This window comes from Phlebotomus papatasi, chromosome 3 (genome assembly GCF_024763615.1).
Source record: "Phlebotomus papatasi isolate M1 chromosome 3, Ppap_2.1, whole genome shotgun sequence".
NCBI classification, from domain to species: Eukaryota; Metazoa; Arthropoda; class Insecta; order Diptera; family Psychodidae; genus Phlebotomus; species Phlebotomus papatasi.
In genome coordinates, this window is record NC_077224.1 from 88,946,673 (window position 1) to 88,973,777 (window position 27,105).

Here is a 27,105-nt window from a genome sequence, read left to right on the forward strand (position 1 = left end):
ATTTTAAAATGAATAAAAATGTAGACATAGCTTTGGTGCCCTATTTCGGCCACCTTCATTCTAATAGTTCCTTGCCCTTCGGGAATTCTTCCAATGCCTTTTTCACATCATCTCGTTTGCTGAAGCTACATTTTTAGTTATTCTTTTGCATTGTATAATCTCTACAGTATGTAAAAACTAAAAATTCATGGATATTCGAGGAACAAAAAAGGTGGACGGAATTACGAACTGGCCGGAATTTGGCACACTTACTCTAATCACTTCTGCAGCCATGTCAAACAAAAAAAATCATTCAATTTAATCAATCATGCCTTGAAAGACATGTGAACTTACGCCGAAAATCGTTATGGGTATACAAAGCCACCGTTAGACCGATAATATCTTTTACAGAGTAGTGATATAGTGGCCAAGGACACTAGGCCAACCATGGCCTTGTAGGTTATGTTAAGCTTGCCGCCACTACCGCCTTTCATAAAATCGGAAAAGAATATGGCAGTCCGGTGGTTACGCTCATCTGGAACTTGGAAGGTTGGTTTTCGTTCAGCAGGCTACAGGATAATCTCAGGGAATGGTCAGTAGATAAAAAAATAGTCAGTAAAACACTTAAAAATGATCAGAGGTTCTTTTAAATCAAAACGAAAACGCCTAGATTGTTCATAACTTCTCCTTTTTCGTTTTGCCAAGAACGTTTCACTAGTTTTAAAGTGACGTAAATAAGCGACCAAATTTAATTTTTACTGAACAAAACCAGGTTGCATGGAAAAAAATCGAGAAAATAATATTTCCCTTTTTGTTGAACCTGCCCCATACTTCCCTTCCTCACAAATTATCAACAGCAAATTTTACTGACGATCTATTAATTTCATTTGCTCTTTTTTATTGAATTTCATTTAAAGCAATAATTGGAATTGATTTCAGCTTGAAATAATGGAAATTAAAGCTTTGATTTTTTTTTGACACATCAAAAATAACCTGAAACTATTTTTTTTCTGGTACACAAATAAATGTATACATATACATAGGTAGTCTTGGCATTGTGGAGAAATTTGTAATTTTCAGTGGATTTTCTTCAAGAATTTCCTCCTTGTCGTAGATCAAATTCCATCCTCCCAAGTCTATCGTCAATTTCATCCTGACCTTTCTCTATCTCGAGTCACTTCCTGCTGAGGGTTTTAATTAAAAATCCTTAAGTAAAGTGAGAGAATGAGATTTTCCCACTGTCCCTGCGTGGATTTGCAAACACGAAATGAGCAAGGATGGCAGAAGAGGATGGAGGAGAAAAAGTCACGATGACTCTTTAATAATTCCTCGAGCAATCGACAAGGAGGCCAAAACCTAATTGAATGTGTGTGGAGTTTCTCAAGATGAGCAAGTTCCTTCAACTCCGGAAATAATTAAAATGTGATTTAATCACTTTTCTGATTCTCTCACTCTTTATCATCAACTCTGGTCTCTCTCTCCATCTTGCTCTTGGTAATGTGAACCAAAAGTACATTGGGATGAATGGAAGAAGTTCAATAAGGGAAAATTTGTTGAGTTTCCATCCAAACTTTGCAAGAAGTCGGTGAATCTTCCAAACAGGATAGCACACAAAGCCAGGATTATCTTTGAAAACCTGTACACCATTCACAGAACTTCCATAACTTAGATGTACCTTCCACAATTCCCGCAATTCTAGTACTTTTTGAATGCAAATGCTTTTAATATTTATTTAAAAATAGAGATAAGCTTATTATTTCCCAAGAAATCATCAGGACTTCCAATTAGGCGTGATGTACATCTCGTCTTACCTTATTATCCTCCCCTTGATTCCAAGTAATTTTCTAATTTATTGTCTCAATTAAAACAAGAATTTTAATCCTTTGTCTCATAGTTTTATTTTTTTTTATAATACATCTCTTTATCTCGATCTTTAAAATTGATTCTTTTAGTCTTCAATCCACCTCTCTATAGTTTTCTCCTCTTTAATAATTCTTAAGGAAGAATGTTGATTTGTGTCTCTGTGTAATCTGTGTTCTGTTTTCTTTAAGAATATCTCTTAATAGAGCTTTTCTTGTTATTAGTATCCTATCTACTAAATATTTTTTTCTTTTTTTTATTCAATTTCTCTGCAATTCAAGTATATTTACACAACTCAATAAACTTTATGTACCTTTTAAATTCCTATGTAATATTTTTTTATAATTTTACAGAGGAAAATATAGAACTACCACAGAAAAGCATAATTTTTTATTAAAAAAGTACACTAATTTTGCAAGGAGGTGATATAGTAGATTCTGAATAGGTTCCGCCCATAAATAAATTTACGCCACGCCTCTTTCTGGAAATTTTGACAAATAGGAATTAATTGCCATTGTTTAATACTAGAATATGACGCAAATAGGAGAAGACATGCTTAAAAATTAAGCTGTGGGTGGAGTTTAAAGATCCGCAGGCCCAAGGAATTAAGCCACGCCCCTTGTAAAACTTCCAAGAGAAACCCAAAAACATCTGTTGTTTATTTTTTTCTTTTATCTATGATAAATAACAATCAGAAACAGAAACAGACATAAATAAAAATTCAGCTGTGGATGGAGCTTAAAGAGCCGTAACGCTAAAGCACTTAGTTATGCACTTTGTATGAATTTCACAGTGCAACTTAAAGTATTAGTTAAATTTTTACAATTACGTTTCTCTTTATAGAATATCTCGCAATGCAATAAAAGATCTTGCTGTGGGCGGGGCTTAAAATTCCTAAAAATAAGGATTTCAGCCACGTCTTTAGTGTGTCTTTTAGAGAAACACTTAAAGTATTATAAATTTTCTATTATTTTTTTTTAACTTATTTTAAATAAAAACATATAGGCTTAATCCTTTTTATATTGGTACGATTTTGGGGCAGGATGGTCCCTACTAATTTTTCGTAACCATTATCATTGAACTTACGACCACAGGGAAGATAACATGAATTCATAAATCCAGCAAAGCACTGCGAAATGTCTTGAAGACTTTGTATAATTTTGAATTAGGACCTTAAGGAAACCTTATATATTATTTACTTCATGCTGCCCTCTTATTTGAATTTTGTTGGATGTAGTATCGAATGGGAGGGGCTTAAAGTGGTAACACTCTTAAGAAAAAGTGTTTATGTTCACATTGACTATTTCGAATGAGGGTTTTTAACGGAGAAGTTCTATATTCTGTACGAGATCCAGAAGTAAAGCTAGCTGAAGATTATTGAAGTGGCTCTGACACACCCTCTTGGAAGTCACGCCCAATTGGTGCATATTTTTGCTTCATAAAGACTCTTGATTTTAATTTCTTATCCCGTAAGTTTGTTTAAAGTAGTGAATATTGCAAAACTTTTTGAGAAAAACCTAGGAAAAATTGCACTATTCTCACTCTCTATGTTTTTTTTTAGTGGGCGTGGCCTATTTTATAGTTGGAAATACAATTTCTCCAAGAACACCTACGATTGCATTGATGGTAGTTCTTGTAATTTTGCAGATGAACAATAAAATTATTTACAGGTATCCATAAATTGAAATGGGCGTGGTATTTTTATTTATGGGCGGGGCTTATTCAGTGACTATAATATAACTTCCTAACAAAAAAAGTACAGGGTAATTTTTCCTCTTGTTAATTTCAATGGCGTAAAAATTACCTATTCTTTAAGTTGGTTTTTACAAAACGTTTTCGGGTTATGCTCTTCTGTAGTTATTCCCAAAATATTGTATTTAACCTATAAATTGATCTTTTCTTTTTAAATTCACTTTAATCTGAATCTCTCTATCATTCCTATATAATTTGTTCACTAATATATAGTGTTTTCTGTTGCTCACTAATGATATAAAAATACACAAATATATGTCTTATTTGCAAGAGTAAATGATTCTCTATACATTTCACCTCTTTTTACACAATTTCTTTTCTGATTGAATAATAATCTTTGTTGAATTTTTCTTCATTGTTTTGGAAGATTTCTTTTTTTTTACACTTCATTTGAATAAATTAATATCTTTTTTACACGTGATTGTTGTAATATTGAATTATTGTTCAATGTGGTCAATTTCATTTTTTTTTTTGATATCATTTCCTTTTATAGCATACCGTCTTGTCTCGACTTATTTACAATTTAATAATTATTCAGGAAGAACACGAACCCAAAATGTTTGGGAGACTCTTTTTGAGGGATAGTTGAAAGACTTTTGTGGAATAATATCTGCACAGTCTCGGAATTTTGAGGAAAAACGGAAGGTACTCAGAAGGGGAAGTTTGTATTAGGGGTAAGGAAGGGGGATGTGTTTTCCATGGAAGAAAAATGACGCTTTCCGTGGGGTGAAATTTCACGCTACCTCAACAACACCCAACTTCGCCAAGTTGCCCAAAGTTGTGGGATCTCCTGGTTGAAGACGCAAAGCTTCTCTGTAGCTGGCAGTTGCCTGCTGAGGACGCCCCAGGAGATGGAGAATCGCACCCAAATTTGTATGGGAACGTGCGTCATCGGGTCTAAGAGCCACAGCCTGCAATATGAAACATTTCTCTGCAGTTTCCGTACCAATTTTGTGCTCATGATTTAAAGAGGAGCCACGGATGATTTAAGCACAAGATTGCACAAATGCAGTTGTTCAGTTTCACAATGCATCATCTTGAAGTCGTCATGCGGCTTTACTACTACTTTTCCACAGTCTCTTAAGTAGCTTGCGATATTATATTTTCAATTAAAGCATAATTGAAAATAAATATTAAGATAGGGGTAATGAGATGAAGTACTTTAGCGCAATGGCTGTAAAAAAACCTCATTCAAAGTATCAGGGTTATGAATTTTGCCACAAGTTTATTTTACGGAGAACCGCTTTAAAAATTATCTTCTTTTCATTTTCTTTGAGGAAAAACTAAATAGTTGAAGATAAAAAATTCAACTGTTGCATACGAAGTAGGGGAAGGCTTTCAGGCTTCGCACTCACTGGCTCTGTTCAGTAATAACCTTTCGAAGATATAAAGCCACACGAAAGCCAAGTCGCAAGCCTATTCGAAAATCTATCGGAACCTTAAAGTGCAGGTTCACGTATTCGCCGCTTTAGCGCTGACTGTTCTGTTATTTCGAATTTTCGTATTCTGGACACTTCAATCGTCGATAATGTCAACATGTTTGTACCTAAACTTTTTCTGCTAAAAGTAAGTTTTTGTACTATTTCAGGATGACAGTTCGATCTTCCAGTTCGACTTTCTGGACCCGGATGAAACTTTAAACGTTCGAACTTCCAACGGCTTTTTAGGTACGTTCTGTCCGATGTATTTTCGAATCGATGCAAAAAAAATCAACCGGAAAGAGCTCTCAAATCGGGAAGGTTATACTGAACGAGAGGTATATTTCCCATTTTTCTTGCGAGGTGGCTGTAATGTTTTCTGTTCGAATTTCGAAGTTCTTCTTCTTCTTATTCTTCTAATTTTTGTTAGGTTGTCGAACTCACTCGGGTTTATGTGTCCTCGAAGTTTTTCGAGTCGAGTGTCATCCTCTGTCAATTTAAATTTAATGCGGGAAAAATAAATACACCGAGGCTCATAACGTTACAAGTTTTTGTAAGAGATCTAAAGGACGTTTTGTAAAGTATATAACAGCTCTCAAATCGGGAAGATTATTACTGAATGAGAGGACTCTGGCTTCGTACACATCATATTTTCCCTATTCCTTTTATGAATATGTCATTCATTTCCTTAATTTATTAAGTTAGATTCATTAAAGGAATATGAAAAAATACAAAGTGTTCGAAGCCAGAGTGTGTTCGAAGCCAGACTGTGTGCAAAGCCTGAAAACCTTCCTCAAAACTTTTGACAGAAGTCATACACTTGTAACATCAAATAAGAAATTTAAATAAAATTAATTATCTATTTATGGTTCGGAATTCGGAGTTAAAGGTTCGAAATTAACGGTTTAAACCAACTAGTTACACAAAAATGAGCAAGTTCATGAATAGAATATTTATTTTAATTAAATTGCAATTCAAACTTTCTGTCATCCTGAAATTCCACAAAACTATACAAAAATTCACCTTTTGCTGCAAACGTTTACACATTGTCGTTGACATTTTCAACAGTTAGTGTAAAGAATCCGAAATTCGAAATGTCCGAATAATCACCGCTAAAGCGGCGAGTACGTGAACTTGCACTTTAGGCTTCCGATAGATTTTCAAATAGGTTTGGCTTGGCTTTCGATTGGCTTTGTCACTTCGAAAAGTTATTCCTGAACGGAGCCATTAGTGTTTTTTTCTCTGGCTTTCGAAACCAATCTTCGAATCTCTTAATCCCGGAACTTTTAGTGCCCTGTATAACCTTCGCACTGATACCTTTAGTATTAAAAGTTTTTTTTATTAAAGGCTGAATTTTCTCATCAGATGATCACCGAAATAATGTTTTGGGAATTTCCACATCCGTCCCTTACCCTAAAGTTTAAAGATTTTAAATGAATTGATTTAATGCGAAAATTAATGTTTTGTCATGTGCATTGAAAAGAAATATTTTTTTTATATAAATACCAATAAATATTTGTCATAAATAATTTAATATAAAAACGCATAGGGTGAGATGGAGTAATTCGGAATCAGGTCTATTTTGGAATTTTGAGATTTTCTAACAGTTTGAGATGGTCAAAGAGAAAAAGAAAACCACGAAGAAGACTTTGCGTTCAAGAGAACTTCTTGGTTATTTTTTTTTTTCCTTTTGCCAGCTGAAATTGTTAGAAAATTTCAAAGTTCCAAATTAGACATGATTCCAAATTACCCCATCTTACCCTATATTCATGGGTTCTATAGCGCTATCGATCTGTTTTGGAAAGTTTTTGCAATTCGGGTATTATTTTCGAGTGGGAAAAGCTTTTAATTAAGAACTAATACGGCAATAAGAGAATCTCGCCTATTACTATTTGATTTGCTTACAAATTGGTGAAGCAATTCAGAAAAAATTGGCTGATTACTATTCACTTTTAGGTAATTTGGCAAGCTTCCAAAACAGTGTTTTCCAGTTTTCGCAAAATAAAAAAAGACAAAGTAATTAGCTAACAAGTTCTCCTGAATGAATTTGAGTGTTTCCATTTTGTGATATATCAAGCTTCATTTCAGTCAGTCGGGTAAAGTAGTAATGTCAGAGCCAGTCATGAGCAATTCATCTCAACTTCCATTCATTTTAGTCCAACAGTAAATCCAAAATCAAAGTCAAGTGAAAGGATGATGATTTTGAAATGGAATTGTTTCAAAACTCACCTGTCGATACCACTTTTCGGCTTCAACCTTTCGATCAAGGAGACGAAGGGCTGTTGCCGCCGTCACTACCAGGGTGTAGTCATTGGGTGATAATTCAGCTGCTCGTATTCTCATCTCGCAGGCTTCCTCATGACGCGACATCGCATTGAGGAATTCAGCTGCAAGGCAAGAGAATGATATTGATGCAAAAGAAAATTCTCACTTTGTGTAACTCATTTGCATGGAAAGTAGCATAGAAAGCCGAGATGGGATGTGGCATGCAACTTGTGAAAGTGGAGGACGTTGCTATGACTTTGATAGGGCATATATATGAGGATTTTAATAAACAGATCTTCTCCCTTTAATCCCATAAGCCCCATAGCCAAATGGTGCGCAAAATTCCATTAGCATTCCAGGGGAATTTTGCACGAATTCCATGGACTTGTCTTAAAGTACGGTAAAGTAAGCCTTTTTGTCCGTATAAGTACTTTGGCTGCTTAAAAGAAAGTCGTTGATTCCATTTTGCAATTTGCAAAATATTATTGACCTCACCCCTTCAGCAAATTCTTACAAGGTATCATGTTTATTTGGTGCTAATCGATAGATGACAGCAATATTGGAATGTCATTTGGTGTATACGATTCACAAGATGTTTTTCTAAAAATTAATTAAAAGCTTAGAGTAACCTGGGACAGTAGTAAACACTGGGGTAGTTGTAGACGCTGATGTTTTTTTTAACGCTATTTGGACTCATTTCGGCCACTTCTTCGTGGACATGGATTCTTGTATCTACGAGGACAAGTATCTATAAATTCATATAATTTCCCCATGTTTACTACTGCCCCAGTTACCCCTATGCCAACCATCCTTTGAGACTTTTTTAATTTTAGCAGTTCAAAAACGGAGAAAAACATTTTTAATAATAATAATAATAATAATATATTTCTGATTCATGTCCCTGTACAAATATTAGTACAATAGTGGGGCTGTACATATTAGTTAGAAGATTAGCAAATTTAGTAAGGAAAAAAAAAAAATAAAATTGATCAACAAATAATTCAATACAATCAGAAGAAAATCAGATTTTGGTAAGTGTTCGATCAGTAAAAAATTAAAATGATACAGAGGGGAAAGTGAGACATTTTTGAATTGGGGCAGCTTTGAAATTGTATGTTTTTCCCTTATTTTTAATTGAAACTGATCCTTACGATGACAGTATTTAGCTCCATAAGTCATTTTGTGAAGTTAAAATACATCATGATAAGGTTTAATTCCAATTAAAAAAGTTAGAGAAAATATGTCCCATTCCAAAGCTGCCCTACTTTCCCATAACTTCTTTATTTTCTCGTTCAAATAATATCACAACTTACAAATTTTCATTTTAACTGAAAATCTCTGACTGAATTTGATGATTTGGAATGCAAACGAAAGATACTTTAAAATGTTACGGCTTTAAAATATTTATCTTCGCGAAACCAATATTTAAGCTGAAAAAACTAATTACTAGTTTCTAGGCTGTGCCACTTTAGATATCGGGAATAAGGAAACCGGGAACAAGGAACGATTGAGATACTAGCAATAAGGAACCCGGGAATAAGGATTCCAGAAATAAGGATCCTGGGAGTAAGGAACACTTTAGATACCGAGAATAAGGATTCTGGGAATAAGGAACGCTTTAGATACCGGGAATAACAAACCCGACGGGTTTAGGTGCTGGGAATAAGGATCCCGCTAATAAGGAACACTTTAGATACCAGTAATAAAGAATTCGGGAATAAGGAACGCTTTAGATATCAGGGATAAGGGACCCGAAGGATTTAGATGCCGGGAATAAGGAGCCTGCTAATAAGGAGCACTTTAGATACCGGAAATAAGGAACCCGAGGGGTTTATATGCTGGGAATAAGGATTTCACTAATAAGGAACGCTTTAGATACCGGGAATAAGGACTCCGGGAATAAGGAACAATTCAGATACCTGGAATAAGGAACAGGTGTTTAGATGCCAAAAATAAGTATCCCGGGAATAAGGTCCAAGGATGATACACAGGATCACCTCTGGATAAACCGATTTTTCAGAAATCGCCCAAAGGGACAAAGCAGGGCAGATCTCCGAACTCTACTGAAACTCCTTACTAACTCCAAAACTCAAGAGTGTAATATTACATTCTCTTATACTTGTAATTGTGTAAGTGTTACTCGCAAGAATTATAACCTTAAAGCGAAGAATCGCTTTCCTACTGAAAATTGCACATGAAATCGCAGCAATACATAACCTCAAATATCTTGATTATTATTAACCGATTTTGATGAGTACTTTAGCATGTCTGTAGGGTCTGTTTAGAGTCCATTTATGTCCTTATTTTACGCTTTTTTACCAATTTGTAAAAAATAAGAACCTCATCAGACTTATCACTGGTTTTGGATTGGAATCTCCATGGAATTTTCCGCTGAAGTCCAACCTTGCGGATCGTTTGGCTATGGGGATATGCTTTGTAGTTTCGTCTCTTCAAATTAAACTTTCTTGGTAAACTAATCGCTCAAAGAAGGATATAGGGAGATTTCTATGCTGAAGCCCGAGATAATTGAGATATTTGGCATTGATTTTGAGATACTCACCATAATGATGATAGACACTAGAATCTGTTGGTGCAAGTTTGAGTGCTCTTTTGAACCACTGTTCTGCCTCAGAAGCTCTACTTGTCTGAATATGGGTAGGACGACGTTATAAAAAGAGAGAGGGAGAGAGGAAGAGAAAAGAAAATTAGCAATAAAAGGAAAACTCACGATTCCTTCCACATTTCTCTTGCTTTTGGCTTGAATGACTGCCAGACTTTTGTGAGAAGCATGTGGAATTTATGAGGTGTTTCTGGCACTGAATCAAATAATAACACATAATTTGAGAGGAGCTTTTTTTCCCCCTTACATTGCGAGCCAACATTGTGCCATACGATAAGTGAGCAGCCACATGGTCTGGTTGAGCTTCGAGGGCAGCACGATGGAAACGTTCTGCCTCAGTCCACTGATGGAGTCGCCCAAGAGTGTCACCCAGCCGATGATAAATGCTCTGGAATTAAGACCAAACACATTTTCCGATTAGTTGATTATTTTCCCTGGGCTCCGATATTGGGTGGAAATCCCTAGTGGAAACGATCCCTACTATACATTTTGCATGAGGCTTCAAAGCCCCTCAAACAGGTGAAATGTCCCAGAAAATCTGCAAAAGCTCCCGGTGTCCATAAAAATAGCAACAGACGCTATATACGCACAGTTTTGCACTTTCGACACAGCCTCTGTTTTTTTTTACCGTCACCCACACCCAGGATATCCCCATCAGGACTCCCATCGGGACTCTCCACATACTGCAGAGTCGTTTGGGAAAATGCAAAGAGAATTTTTTATGAGGTGTTTTCCTCTTAAGCTCCAGGAACATCAAACATGTTTCATCAGAAATTAAGCTGATTTTGAAGATTACAGTTGAATAAGTTCAATCCCAAGAAAATTCTTCTTTCTGCCGTTTTACACGTAATGAGATTTGCTGGTACTCGTGAATTATTGAAAGGAGTGTAACAAGAGCTAACTAATCCTGACACAAAGTCGTATATCTTCACATAAAAAGAACATTGATTCTTTAAGACTTGGGGCAAAATACATGAACCGTTGCGAGAAGGAAACGATAAGCCGAGACACAAACCTAAGCAGTAAAGAAAAATTCCATACATAAACGTTTTAAAATTCAAATACCTTTTAGTCTGAAAAGTTAATTAAGTGAGAAAATCAAGCGTCTTCACAGTCTTAAAAAAAAACATTATTATTCATGAAAACGTTTAGCTGTAATGGTTACCCAAGAAGCAAAATAGCTGCCTTATACAACCAAGTATTAAACAAGTCTTTTAGTGCACTTTTAAAAGACTTAAAGTGAGAATTTTCTTTTGAAATTCCTATAGAAGCTCTTAAGATCCTTAAGAGTACGCCACTTGACTTATAGTAATCTCAGTGATGGAAGCAAGAGCATTATAAACAAATAAAAAGATTTTGGTTCTATAGTGTCTTACTTAAGGAATCCTACAAGACTATATTAAGAAGAAATTGCTTCTTGGGTAGTGTCTCAGCTCAATTAGAAATCTTGGATAAGTTCTGGATTTTTTTTGGCTCAGCTAATATCCTATACATTTTTGTGTATTAATTTTGGTCTTATAACCTGCTGCACATCGATATGGGGACAAAAGGGAAGCGTGATACGCATACATTGAAATTTTATTTAAAAATTAAGAAATCCGAGACACAAACCTCGAATTACTTCATTTACGCCCAAGCAGCAAATTGAGGTTTGCGTGATGTTATTTCTACCGTTTTGTCATAGTACACTGGTAAAAATAAAAGGGTCAAATTGACCCTTTTCCAAAGGATGGATCATATTTGACTCTTTGAAAGGGTCACCAGGTAACCTTCGAAAGGGTCACGGTTTTGACATCTATTTAATTCCGGAATAAACGAATAAAAAAACAATGAAAAAGTGATCTTTGGTGTTCGCTCAGATGAGAGAAATATGATATCAGTAATAAGTTTACAATAAAACATGATTATTCGTGATAAATGTGCATACTAAATTTCAAGAGATACAAAAGTGAACCTTTCAAAGGGTCAAATACGATCCGTCCTTTTGAAAAGGGTCAATTTGACCCTTTTATTTTACCAGTGTAATATTTAGGCGTTATTACGTCGTACTTTCGAAGTGGGGAGTAATCTACAACGTCATCCTGGGGTAATTATTGCAATAAAAATTACCATATCGTAGGTTTGATTCTATTCCATACTTCCCCTTTTTTTTGCCAACTGTTAGCTTTGTGAGTAAGATAAATAATTTTTTATAAATATAATTGAGACGCTCATGGCAAAGGAATCCTGTCGTATATGTATTTTCCTAATTATATGTTGTATTCTTCCTTGAGCGACAGAATTATAATTCATTGGATAATAGAAATATAATGTCAAGACTATAATGAATATTATCTCACAAAGTCTAATACTTAAATAACGATTATAATTAGCTCTTCCTTTATACTAATTAATTAAATGATTAAAGTCTCTGACAGTTAAGAGTGCTTCAAGGCATAAAGACCAAATATCATATTTACAGTGATAATAAAATTTTTCTTTATTTAAAATTACTTTAGTGTCATTAGAATCCTTCGTATGGTTACTGTCGCCTAGTTTTATAAAAAAAAGTTAAAACGACAACAGCATAAAGGGGTGGCAAGGCGTTTAAAGCTTTGTGAAACGCTCGAACTTAGATGCAACTTAAATGCTAAACCTCAAAAGTACATTTGCATCATTTACCGTTTACAAGTTCTCAATCGATTTGAACTCATTCACAAATCACTCAAAAGATCCCACAAAATCGGACAAAAGTTGCTTATTGGTTCATAATCGGTACATTACCGGTTCACAACCGATTTGAATCGATTAATAAATCACTCAAAACATTTCCCAAAATACTTTAGGAGTCATTCAATTGACTTTCTGTTGAAAAATACTTATCGGTTATGAATCGGTTTATGTTGGATGATGAGCTGGCACGATAGGACTCTATGAGAACACCTCCGGTAATCGCAAATTGAAATTTTGTTTCACCTCAGGAAGAAAAACAAATTTTCTGCCTTGCCCAGAGCTTTCGGTCCGGATATGGACCGCTCAAAAAGGTCATAAAACTCATAAACCACAATTTTCAACAATTTTTGGAATCTAAGTTAGCCGAGACACAAACCTACAAAATACGAAAATAAACGATTTTCTCTAATTTTCATTATTTCTGTGATTTTTTTATTTGTCTTTCAAATCAATTTGGTTTTATGAGCACTTTGCTCTCAAATTATCTGTCTTCCATTGCGAGCAGGCTTGTCGTTTTATTTGTAAGAGAATAATTAATTGGTTTCATTGGTGTGTGTCTTAGCTTACTGTGAAAATGTGAACGTGGTTTTTTCGATAAAAAATATTTCGAGTTTTTATATTATGTGTTTGCGATGACAATATTTTTATCATCAAAATATTGCTGTATTTACCATTGCATTGTGGAACTAGTTACAGCTAAAGTTTTATTAAGAAAGAGTGTCTTGGGTAAAAGAAAAATGGGATTAAAGAAAAGGTACGCGAGTGAAATTACGGAAAATACGATGACTTATACTAAGTCTTTAGTGTATTGTGAATAAAAGTAGTCTACTTTCTTACAGTTTAAAAGTCCTTTAATACTGATGACTAAAAATAGAAACAATAAGCCGAGACACATACCAAACGATCACAGAAATATGATAAAATGAATCTTATAACTCTTTATTTTACGTAAACTACGAGCTTTGATGGTGTTTGTCTCAGCTATCGATATAAAATTCAGCTGTTGTTTGGAATTTATGTAGCTTTCTTCAAAAAACACATTGTTTCATACAAGGAATTTTTATTGACTACAAGGAATTTTCTAGAAGAATGTGTTTTTTTTTGTCAATCCGTTTATTATTGAAAGCTTTCATCGAAAGTTGTTTCACGTCAGAATTTACCCTAAGGATAGACTTCCACAGAGCTTTTCTCCAGAACTAAAAAAAAAAGAAAAATTCAAATGCAGCCCCAAAAAGATCATCGCTGTTTCCAGTTTTGATTTTAATTTAGTGAATACTCCCCCAAAAACCCTATCTAGTCTTTACGTCTCCATTGTAATCATGAAATTGCACACAACCTTTGCAATTTAACAAATTGGATACATAGTGGTTTGATTAATTATTAATGTCCTCGGAGGCTCGAAAGGGAGAAAATTGAAAACTAAACCCCAAACAGATTGATTAGCAAATTATCTACTATGAGTGACCTGACAGGCCGTCTTTTATAACCTGTATCATCACAGTGATATATTTCAAAGTCAAATGATTTTTCCATGTTGTCTACCACCCATGAAATAAAATGATTGATTGAGTGGAAATCGTGTCTGGAGAAGTTTCCAATCGATCTTAATAATCGAATTTTCTTTTTTTTTCCCCGGAACCCTCTACAAAGGCCAAAAAAAACGTGTGACTGCTTTTTTGAAATGTTGCTGTAAATATTGCTGTCAAAATGGAAAGATTGATAGTGGAATTAAATAAAAAAAATCAACACAATATCAGGAATGCCGATGGAAAAATTTATATTGCGACGCAACAACTAACAAAAAAAAACCAACAACAATGACTAAGGAAAATTCGCATAGTGCTCGAAACTCGTCAACTTTGTGCGTAAACCAGTTAATCATTGACTTAGATGGAAAATATCTTCTACTGAGAATATTTACTTTTGGGGGTGCTGCTCAAGACTGAAAGTCAATATCTCATACCGTTTGGTCTCTAATTTATAAAGAGGTAAATTTTACGCAATAAATCAATTAACCGGTACCCAAGTAGCAAAATATCTGCGTTATAGAATCAAGTTTGACAAGTCTTTTAATACACCTTTAAAAGGTTCATAAAATGAGAATTTTGTGATGAAATTCCTGTAGAAACTCTTTTAAAGCCTCTTAAAAAATGCTTCTTGAATACTTTACTTAATAATAACTCGTTGAAAGTTGGAAATTATGTAATGGTGTCTAAAATTTCAAGACCTTTCAAATAAATCCATTATAGAAAAAATCGGTTCATAAATGAACTCTAAAGAGTGATTAATAAATCAAAAAATAAAAAAAATTGTTGTTCATATTTTAAATATAAAAAAGGATATTTTTGGAAGGAATAGAGAGGGATGGAAGGAATAGTACAAAGAAGGGCTATAGAGAATGCCTGTTTATGAAGGGGTCATCGCAGACTAGCTGTCGATATCTCTTACCGTTTCGTCTCTAGGTAAAAAAAAACTATTATATCGGAACTTTATCTGTTAATATTCAGGTTAATACCGATGCAATCAAGTTTATAATGTCAAGACATTTTAAGTAAATCCAATTTTGATTACAACGGTTTAGAAATAAACCTTTTACACTGATCTGCATATTAAAAAATGAAAAATTCCTTGAAATCATTATTGGAAAAATTCAAAATGGAGAGGAATGGAGAAACAACGATTAATAACAATAATTAATTATAATTTTATTCAACTTCGCATAAAGAGATTCTAAGGATTGTGTAGTTATGAAGAGGTCATGGAGGACTAGAAGCCGGTATCTCTTACCGTTTGGTCTCTAAGTAAAAAAATAATCACATCAGAACTTTATCTGTTAATATCCCGGTTGAAACAGCTGCAGTCGCATTGCAATTTCAAGACCCTTCAAATCAATCCAATTTTGATTGCATCGGTTGAGAATTAAACCTTTTACACTAGTTTACATATTCAAAAATGAAAAATTCCCCGAAACCGTTATTGCAAATAACCTAAAATCATGATTTTGTAGGGGGCAGAGCGCATTTGAAAGACATCACTGGTAACCGATAGATTTTTTTCAGCTTTAAATTTTCAAAATTCCATCAAAATGACTTTAAGATTTAGAACAATGAACCTACGTCTGGCACTGATGGTAAAGACTTAACGATCAATGTGATTCAGCCTCAAATCAAAACATCAAAAATTCTTTCAACTAAGCATTGAGGAGTTACATTCAATGCTATAGAAAAATTCACGGATTGATGGTACTTTTTTATTCAGTCTTGAATAAAATTCTTTTGGAGTTTGAACATTGGAGAATTTGGTCCACAAGTCCACTGAAGAGAGACTCTATTTTGGGTGTATTTGAAATCCTTCTCTGAAATTCTCTCAATAGATGAAATTCTTTCCACTCAACTTTCAAAACATTGCGCTGTGTAGAAAAAAGCTCAATGAATTTTTTTTTCTCTTTTGGTAAGTTCCATGCAATGAATAAGTCCTTCATTTAGCATGGTTGGGAAATAAGCCGAGGGAAGCTTGAATGGAGCTCTTGTTGTTAAGTACACAGATCCCTATTTTGGGATTCATCATTGTCTCCTCTGGTCGTATTATTTTTATTTCTTGCCATATAGATTGTACTTAATAATAATGAAGCATACAATATCATAATAATTTTCATATCCTCCATCTAGTCGCGTTCCAGTATGGCTCAGGGGGCTGTAGGGAGTTGCGGTGGGGGCAAGGGAATGTAAAATAATGGCATGGTATTATGTGAAATATAGTATACTGAGGATGAAATCGCTATACTACCACCCCGAGTACGTGGCTCAAGTAAGTAGAGTTGGAAAATGACAATGATGGTGGGGTAAAATACAAAATAACGATATGAGCAATGAAAATCTCTCAAGGCATTTTCTCAGCGGTTAAATTAAATTCAAATTCCGTCACTCTTTTACTATACCCGAGTAGCATTTTTTGTCAAATTAGGAAATTTTAAGTAAGGAGAAGGTAAATTTTACGCAATTAAAATTACCTTGAATTGAAGTACTAATTATATGATTTAAGGGATTTAAGTATGGTACATTTTAATATTTTACATTTTTAGAGTTCGGAAGAACCCAAGCAGCATTTTTTCTTAAAATAGTCTTGTAGAATTCCCTAAGTAAGACACTATACAACCAAAAACCTTTTTATTTACTTATAACGCTCTTGCTTCCATCACTGAGATTACTATAAGTCAAGTGGCGCACTCTTAAGGATCTCAAGAGCTGCTATAGGAATTTCCACAGAAAATTTTCACTTTAAGTCTTTTAAAAGTGCACTAAAAGATTTGTCTAATACTTGGTTCTATAAGACAGCTATTTTGCTTCTTGGGAAGTCTCTATTTTATCGTGTGTGATAATCTTATACAAAAACCCTAGTCAAATTAAAAACAAAACTCCAGTTGTGTGAATAAAGCGTGTCCACGATAAAATTGATCCTAAGAATAATGCTTTAAAAATGAAGTCTACATAATACTAAAAAAAAGGAAAAATATTTTTTGAAACTTTAATTCATTGTAGATTTATTAGATATATTAGCTTTTTTATTCAAGTACTCGAATCTTCTTCTTGAGTCTTCCCATCAAGGTCTGTACAAGATCATTACCGCGATTCTTGGTTGTTTCATTCCATTTTTTCTTGAAGTTCTCGATGTTCTCGACGCGTTTAACCTTCTTCTTCAGATTGTATTTGACAATAGCCCAATATGTTTAAATTGGACGGAGATTTTGAGTGTTTGCCGGATACATCTCCTTGGGTACATAAAAACGTCGTTCTCCTCGTACCATTCTTTTGTTGCTTTTAAGTAATGACACGATGACAAATCTGGCCAGAAAATCTGGGGTATGTCATGGCATCTGTACAGAGGCAACAAGCGTTTTTGGAGGCACTCCGTGATGTAAATTGACGAGTTCATGTTGCCCTGCATGAAGAACGCCTTGCTCTGACGTCCAAATGAGCAGATCGCCATCAAAACCGTATATTTTTTTGAAACTTTTCATAATTTTTGTACCTGTATTTTTACTTACATCCTGTGCGAGACTTTGCGGTGTAATATTGCTGTCCTGGTAATTGTTAGAAGTCTCCTTTACGTATGTTTCATCATCCATCAAGATGCACCCACTAAAGCCAGACATAAGCTTATCGTGCAGCCTTCGAGCTCATGTTTTAGCTGACTGACTTTGTGCATCCTTCTGATGAGGGGCTGCTTGGGCCTTAAAAGTCTTCAGTCCATTCCTCTGTTTGAATTGGTGCACAAGACTGGGAGAACATTGAAGTTTTTTAGCCCTATCCCTCACAGATGTCGAAGGATTGTTCTTGTAGCGCATGATAACCTTTTTCTCCAAATCTCAATCTCCAATACCCTGATTTTTTCCACATCCAGGTTTCTGGGCAGTGATTTTACTGTCGAGGAATCGAAGAATCGCCTTCCGGACGATCTGGCGTGAGGTATTTGTGAGTTTTCCAAGGTCCGCGTAATTGTTTCCAGGATTTTTTAGATACGTGTATACGATCAGTTCCCTTCTCTTTTCCATTATTATTTCGTATCTCAGTGAAAAATGAATAGAAATTTGATGAGTGTTTCACCAAATGAACATATTTTTATGACATCTGTCATACTGAGAAAAAAAGAGGGTGAGATTAAAATTTTTTCCTCAGAATTTTAACACTATTTAGGTATAAAAATATATCAACATTTTTTAATGTTAATTTTACACCTTATTAGGAGTAAAATTAACATGAAAAAGGTACCTTTAACCCCTAATACACCTAAAAAGGATAATATTTACACCGATTTTGAATCAATACTGCAGGGTAAATTTAACATTTCCGGAATGTTATGTTAACTTTTTCGGATTTCTCTCATTCTCAGTGTAAAAATATCAAATCATTTGGAACAATTTTATCGTGGACACGCTTTATTCTCTTAATTGATTTGACCCACTATTCTTTTCTCTCTATTGAAATGAATATTATAACGTGTCAAATTCATTACAAACATATTGAAAAAATGAATTGATCGTAGCTTGAGTCGTCCGAAGGTAACGCACTTTCCTCTACTGAGTTACGTGTCAAGTTACGTACTGTATTTTGCTGAGTGGGTATAATTATACGACAAAGACCAAAATTGGTATTGCTTGCATCAACAAAAGGCAACATTGTAAGCAAAATGGGTTGGGACACAATTTCCCAGTGAAAAGCTGTGATTTCAGTGAAGAAGCTCCATATCTTTTGTGGGCTAGGCAATTGGTGTGAGGAAAGTCACCTGGAAAATATAGGCGGTAAATGATGAGATTTTGCGGCAATGGACCGCAGATGTGACAGAAGTCATTTAAAATTTAATTTCTCATCTCTTTCTTCATGGTTTCATTTTGATGCTGCGCATCCAAAAGACTTATAAGGAATGGCAAAAAGGCTTCAACATTTACTACCATCCACTTAATTATTGAATCCTTAGACATTATATAGCTCCCTATACCGTTGAAAAATCCACCCTCTATTTATTTTCTCTCTAACTACGCGCTGTTTTACGGACGCAAAATGGAAGCAATGAAATTTTGTGGGCTTTTCCTCCCCCGGTGCGTTGTGTCAGGCTGTGAAAAGTGTTGAATCTTCCAAGCCGTGACTCAACGGATGTGGATGCCATTCAAAATTCACAACCAATTAAAATTAACGATCAATTATTATATAAATAAGCGACCCATGACGGTATTAAGGGTGTCATTTTACTAAGAAGAGCTCAAAATCACCCTCGTCTTGATTTCGTTTTCTACCCCTTCTCACATCCCCATCATCCTGCAGTCAATAAGAATGCTTCTCTGTGGTTTCTGAGGTGGAAACTCGTGAAAAGTCAGACAGTATAGTGAAAATTCTCAAGTTTCTTCCCAGCCACTTCCTCATTTATACCTCCAAATAACTTGAACAATGGATAACCAAGGAATTTGAGGCAATTTACAGTGTTATTAGGTTTCTTTGACCATTCACCAAATTAATCCCCAATAATGCTTTTCTTCAAAAACAAAGGTAATCTGTCTTGTTTGAAAGATATTGAACATAGAACTCTAATATTTCAATCATAAAATATAGAAACAAATCTTATTGATCAACCCTTTACGGTTAGGATAGGCCATCCCTACGACAAGGAATCGACTGAACTAAATTCTTAAAAAAAGCAAAAAGACACTGAGTAGCAAATAATTTAATTTGTGAGAAATGAACTAATAATAACATTCTTAGCACTTTCAGTGAATGAACATCATGAAAATTAATAAAGTAAAGTGTACTTTACACTTTTTTTTCTCCTTCGAAGATACCCTTAAATAGTTTTGTGGTGGATGGGATGATCATTTCCGAAAAAGCCTTTTTGTCGCACAAACATTGAATGTGTTTTTCAGAACAATTTTGGATGGCAGGGAGCTAAAGAACCTCCAGAAAATGGACTAAATGGACCCCCTTTGCTCTACCCGTGTAACCAAAAAACAAGCCCTATTCGTAGCTATACAAAAACGAAAGATTCCAAACTGATAAACACAAATTCCATTTGCATGTGCTGATGGAATTCACTCTATTTCCTCGCTTTTCTCCACCCTTTAAAATATTATTCCTTCACAATCACAGCTTCTGTAATCATGAAGTTCTTTGAAATATTAGGATTGAGCTCAGACGCATTGGATAGATCGGGTAGATAATCTTGTTGGTACTGTTCGAACATAAGCAATCTTTACTAAATTATTAATGAAAAAATGAAACCGTTTATCGAGTGAATCCTGAGAAAGTCACTGGTGAAAAAGAATTAAAAAGAATTAGATCACAATTGCCTTAAGGAGGTTCCCCTAATTATAAGGTCAAAACTATCTAAGAATGTACCACAAAAATTTTAGAAACCAATTCGAAATATTTGGGAACTCAGTGGGTCTAGTGGTAGAGCACTCGATCTATGATGCAAGTGTTCCGGTTCGAATCCTCTTTAGGCTACTAGAAATTTTTCTGGATTTAAACCGAATTGCATCCGTTGAGCTTCACTGAACTTGATTCCACGGGGATGGGATTCACAAACTTGTTGACAACCCCATCCCTGTACAAGAAAAAAACTATTGATCCTAACTCCCACTGCGGGACGGCCTAAGTTCCCCCGTGAAACGTTGTGTTACCATTATTGTTATTAATTCGAAATATTTTCGAAGATACCCGGACGGAGGAAAGGAACGCAGAACAACATCCAAACATTCGGGTGAACATCCAAAACTTTGAAGCGTGTTTTCACCACTTCTCATTTTGATAATTCCTTCAAATTGGCGGAAAGATTAAGAAAAATCTTATTGACCGAATAAAACGTACAATGGCCTATTCACTTCGGTATTAAATTCTCTTCTATTTGAACTAAAAGAATTGTTGTAAACATATTTTCTCACAAATTTTCTTAGAGTTTTGCAGGACAAGAATCACGTGATACAGATTTCCCGCCATTTTGTAATATTTTTTTCGAAAAGAATATTTAATCAGTTTAAATATGTATAAACATGTACTAAAAATTTCGTAAAACTTGAACGTTTCTTTGTTTTTCAAGAAAAATCACGAAAAACGGCTTCTTTTGAGCTTCCTAATTAAAGGTACCTCCTTAAAAAATCCTAAAAACGCGAACAATATGTCAAAAAGCTTTTTAAAATTCAACTGATGCCTGCGTTACTTTACGTCACCTGGACGAAGAGTAACCAGAATAGCACGAATCTACTATAGATGATATTTAAGGCAGTGGAGATTCCGGGAATGGTCTGGGAATACAATTCATTCAAGGAAAACTGTTCGAGCCACTAACGAGGGTTTGGAGACCGAGCCGAAAGTTCTGGAAACAGTTGATAAGTTTTCCCTTAGTGAATTGTGTCCTCTGACGATTTACGGAAACCCAACCTAGGTAAGTATGTTACGTCGGATTGTGCTTTACGATATTGAACCCATTAGCAACTATAGCATTACACATAATATACACACTCATAATGTATAAAATGAACAGGATCTTATTGAAATTAGCCCTATAGAGTTAGATACGTTATAATGTTTTTTCCCTATAGTCAAGTTACGCAACGTTTTTGCGCGATACGACATGCGGAAAGTTTGACATCGCCTCGTTTTTGATGATATTTTTCTTCATTCTTTTTCATAATTGGAATTCTGAGTGACTAATTACTTTCTTAAGCAATTACACTTTTAAAATAAATTACGTTTGTAATGAGTTAATGTAAAAAAATTAAATTCAGTGACTGTTAGCGGCATGTTTGATAAGGGTTCTCTGCGTTCTCTACGCAGGCTGTTTTTCTTTTGAGATGTAAAAAACTAATTTTAAATTATAAAACTATTTAGAATCTGAAATGATTTTGCCAAACCTGTAGTTAATGAACATTTGGCTATAAAATTGATATCGATTTGATATACATTTATTTATTATTTATTATTCATTTGTCTTTTGAGACACAAATCTCTTGAAAACATTGTGTGGTAGCTTAGGAAAGAGGAGAGAAGTAACAAGAGTCCACCGCTGTCTTACCGTTGGTGACTAACCTCTAGAGCAAAATGGCGGGAAAGCTTTTTGTGCAGGTTGTAATATAGGCTAGTAGCATCACATTATGTGTAAAGGGTACGCGGTAAAATAATTGAGCATTCATATTTGTATGATATTTTTGACAAAAACCGTTTTGGACTCTACAAATTGTGGAAAATTTTCGTCAAAATAGATCATTTTGATTCGAATTTGTTCGTTTTATCAAACTGTCAAAACCGATTTGACAGAACTTTTCACATTTGTGTGAAAGAGTATCTCTTTTTACAAACCTTTACCGAACATAAATTGAATTCAAAATTTAATTTGACATTTTAAGGACGATCCCACTCGGTGACTCAAAACAAAATCGATTTTTGTAATTGTCGAAAGTTATTTTGTCTTCTAAGTAGATCGAAAAAATAGTTTTTATTTTTGGGACACCGGTGTCCCATTCGTCCTTAAAGGTTTAAATGAATTTTATACTTGATTGCACATTAGTTGATGTAATTAATTAATTGATGAATACGCTCTCTCACTGCCTATTTTTGCATATTTCTATTATTAAATCCTTTTCTAAATTTAATCAGAGTTTGTTTTAATGGTAAAATCAATTAAAGCAAGTTTAATCCATTGATATTCTTCCGCTTAACTCGATTTAATTCCCTCATTCTCAAAGCCCAGTTCTTAATTTAATTCACAAGAAAAGTTACAAGCACATTCAGATTCCCTGCAGAGAATCCCCATTACCATGAGCATTTCCAGGCTCACAGTTGATTTAGAGTCCTCCCCCATATTACTATGGGGAATAACTACATATTTGTTCTAAAGAGGCTGGGGAGATGGGGCACGAGGAAATGATGGTGAATTCTGAACCCGGAAAAATCCTCTCATTTTGTTCCACTTTTTCTTGCGTCGTCGCTTGGATCGAGAGGAATTTAGATAGTGCTGAACATCCGCATTTGAAAGTCGCATTAAAAGAGATACCAATAAAATGTCCAGAAAAAGCGCTAATATATATTTTTTTTGGATAAGAATCCTAATAAAACTGTTGGGATTTAAGTTTATAAATTGTGAATGTGTTCATACTATATCGAGGTCATGATAGATTTTTATTATAATTTTATCATCAATTTTTGTTCAACAGTATTTGATTACTTTTTGCATTAATTTTATTTATTTGAAAAAGATGAGAAGAGAAAATAAAAACAATAAAATAGGTCTTTTTTTTCGACAATACGGGTGGAACTTTATTTATTATTTAGAGATTTGGAGTATTCAGAGTATTATTTTTTCATTTTGAAATATATTTCAGAAGCTATATAAGGTAATAGTTCGTTTATTTGTACACAGCTATAAAGAGCTAATTTCTGAACCGATTATGGCAAGTGTGCATTTATTTTAAAGGAATTGGAATCCCTAAGTCGGTCTCATTAAACTATATATTGCTAATTAACATTATTTCTTAAAATCTAAAATAATATTGCTTAAGCAGATAAAATGTAGTCAGTAATATTTTATTATAATTCCATAAATTATTTTGGGCCAGTAAAAGGCCTAAGTCCTTACAAAAATTGTTTAATTTGTGTAATATAATTATTTAATTAAATAAAAATTTAAATTGGTTTCAGATAAAATGAAAAACCTCTGTATTTCTTTTTACAGAAAAATCTAGACCGATGATTTTACTGCTTTTGAAGTTCTAAATTGAATACTGATCAAATTTCAGATTTTACTGAGAGTAAATTTAGTTTAAGTTGAACATTTGTATTGTGTTTATTGCTTTTGAGCAATTTTGGGCAACTTTTAAAGAGAATCGATTAAGACAAGGGGTTATTTATAAACAAACAGACTGGCTCTACTTTGTGGTTTCCCAAAAAATATATGGTTCCCCGAGTTTCCTAGGATCTGAAAGATTATTTGGGTTCCCCGTGAGTTCCCTGAAAAATGTATACGAGTTTGTAAGGAGTTCCTTGAAAAATGTATGGAAAAATGTATGAAAAAATATGGGTTACCCGTGAGGTCTCTGAGAATTGTATGGGCTTTCCAGGTTTTCGGAGAGATCCCTAAAAATTGAATGGGTTCCTCGGATTTCCCATGAATTCTCTGAAAAAACGTATAGGTTCCGCGAGTTCCTCTTGGATTCCCTGGATTCCTCGTGAAATCCCTGGGTTCTCGATTGCTTGGCTAGATTAGTTCGAATTTCCCGAAATGAGTTAACCCTTGGATTAAGATTATTTCCCAAGTAACACCGGCTGACTAGGGGCACCAGGTTGTGAACATGTCATCTGAACGTCTTTATTGCTGTGCCAGTAGAATGACTAAAACGTCGTAAGTTTGACAGCTGCAAAAATGAATGTAAGTTTGTTGTCGAAATGACGACGCCACTGTGACTATTAATAACTCTGTTCTTTAAGACTATGATAATCAAACGTCAAGAAAGTGGCTATTGAATATTAATATTCCAACCAAGACAGAAATTTAACTGCATTTATTTTCACTTTTAAATTCTACTTCCAAGAGAAAAATTGGAACCAAGGCGTGACTAAGTGGCTTTCAGAGTGGACTGTGAGCGGCGATTGGCATAATTGTGCCTATCTGAAGCTAAAAATCGGCAGATCAGCAAGATTTTAGCGAGGAATTGGCAGATTCATATGTCAGCTCGCTCTTATGAAATATAGCGTTCGTTTAAATTCGTGCGAGTCGTTTAAACTCTGTGCGGCTTTGATTGGAACATTAAAAAAATGTAAACAAAATACTGATAGGCTCAAAAAAATTACTTGTGATATTATTAGGCACTCACTCAGTGGGTCAAGTGGTAGAGCACTCGCTCTATGATGCAAGTGTCACGGGCTCGAATCCCCTTTAGGTCACCAGGAATTTTTCTGGCGTTAAAAGGAGTTGATTGCATCCAGTGAGCTTCACTGCACTTTATTTTACGGGCACGGGACTGACAACCTCATCCCGTACAAGAAAAAATAATAATGCATGTCTAGAAATCCCCTTTCGGGAAGGCCTTGTTCCTTCATGGAATGATGTGCCAGCATTATTATTTTATTATTATTATTTGAGTAAATATTCTGTAATAGACGCTATTTTGACATAATCTTTTGACAAAAGTGACATTTGGCGTACCTAGCATAAATCGCTGGATTTGACAATAGCTGTCATTTAAGTTTTAAAAGTTGATGTGATTTTTTTCATGGGGATTGTTCATTTTTAGTTAATTGGAATTTAGTTTAATTTAGTTAGTTTAATTTAGTTACATAGAATATGACAAGACGTCAGACTTACTAAAATTTCCTACATATGTACCAGATTTTGCTACTTGGGTTCCTTGTGAACAGGTTCAATTGTGAGATATGTGCAATTTCTTTCAAACTTTCTTCATCGAAACAATTAATTCGCAACCTGTTTTAAGGGTTGAAGTTATAAAGTTGTGCTTTCTGCAAAGCTGAGAAGCTTTGCCACCCGTTTTTTCCTTTAATTAAACGAACAAAGATTTTCTAATGAATTTCTTTCTGTTCTTGTTCTCTGCACCATATGAGAAACTCTACGTCTTACTAATTCGTCTTGATGCTCGGGTGTTTTTCCTTTCGAGTGCTACAATGTAACATTCTTGGAGAGGTTAGTTTCTTGAGTTTACCATCCATCGTCAACAACAAAACCCAAAACATTGTGATTATGTCACGTTCGTGAAAATCTACTTGAAGCAGAAAACTACAGGATGTGGATCACGTTAGTGGCTTCTCTTTTTCTTCCGCCAACCCTCAAGATTTACCCCAAACAACGATGCTTGTGTCACAATTTTACCATCTGCGATTGTTCAAGTGGCGACCTATTTTCTTTCGATTTGCCATTTTCATTAGGCACGAGTGTGGGAAAAGCCGGAACATTTTTAGACTTTATCCTCATTCATCATTTTCATTCACGGTTTATAGCATATTTCTGTTTTTTGTATGATGTTGTGAGTGAGAGAAAAAAAGTAATCGAAAAAGATTAGAGCTTTACTTTCATTTCAATTACTTTTTTCACGACATACCAAGTATAAAACGACGTTTGTGGTTATAACGTTGTACATACGCCCAAAGAATAATCCTCGGAAATATGAGAAGAATCTCGACATCGTAATTATAGAGATTCATCACATAAAAGTTTACTGTGGTGATTTTTTTAAATAATTATTCCTTTGGTTATTTAATATGGGGAACTATAGTAAAAAACCGAGGGTAGTAGAAGCACTAAAAGGTTTCTAAATAACTCCCACATTTGTGCTTGGGTACATTTTTTCTTCATTATCTTGTAACTATTTTTTTTCCATCGAGGTGTCGGAAAAATCTCCAATATGGATGTATGAAATATTTTCCCACAAGTATTATGGAGCTTTTGAAAGCACAAAAAAAAACCGAAAGCCTCAAGCAAATTTATTTCGTCACTGATGCGAAGGGAGAAAAAAAAACATGAAAGATAAAAAGATGTGAAATTTAATAACGAGGATTAAACTCATTTAGATTTTTGCACGAGTGCTCAAGTGTTTCATTATAATTTAAGATAACATCATTCAAATTGCACACATGCCTTGCATAGAATTTTTTTTTGATACTCCAGTGTCGCCATTTGAAATTTTGATCTCATCCCTGGATTTTTCTTGTACCAAAGCAGAGGAAAACCGATAAGATAGAATAGGTGGAAGGTAGAAAAGCATACATTGTAAACTCCCATGTGAAAGATTTCTTCATCATCTTTTCTATCTCATGCATTTAAAGTAACGCATTAAACTGAGGTGGTTGAGGGGTGAAGACGTTTAAGGAATTTCATCATACGAAGATGTCTGGGCGCAGAGTCTGCAATATTATCAGCGGGACGATTTCTAAAACCGAAGGGTTCCTATATGTACATATCTGTGCTGCATTTGACTATTTTTATTCAACAAAAATTTACATCGCTTTC

At 34.5% G+C, this 27,105-nt stretch overlaps 1 protein-coding gene across 1 annotated transcript in view; it reads right to left on the bottom strand.

Annotated features, from left to right (window-relative positions):
- Nucleotides 1-1,852: 1,852 nt before the first annotated feature.
- Nucleotides 1,853-27,105, bottom strand: part of LOC129806301 (protein O-mannosyl-transferase TMTC2) — a 203,710-nt gene continuing 178,457 nt past the window's right edge. The window contains exons 8-11 of the mRNA XM_055854773.1: nt 10,142-10,282; nt 9,835-9,919; nt 7,239-7,396; nt 1,853-4,502 (exon numbers count right to left, since the gene is read on the bottom strand). Coding sequence (XP_055710748.1) covers nt 4,326-4,502; nt 7,239-7,396; nt 9,835-9,919; nt 10,142-10,282 — 561 coding nt within the window. The 3' untranslated portion in view covers nt 1,853-4,325. The remainder of the gene's footprint in view (nt 4,503-7,238; nt 7,397-9,834; nt 9,920-10,141; nt 10,283-27,105) is intronic.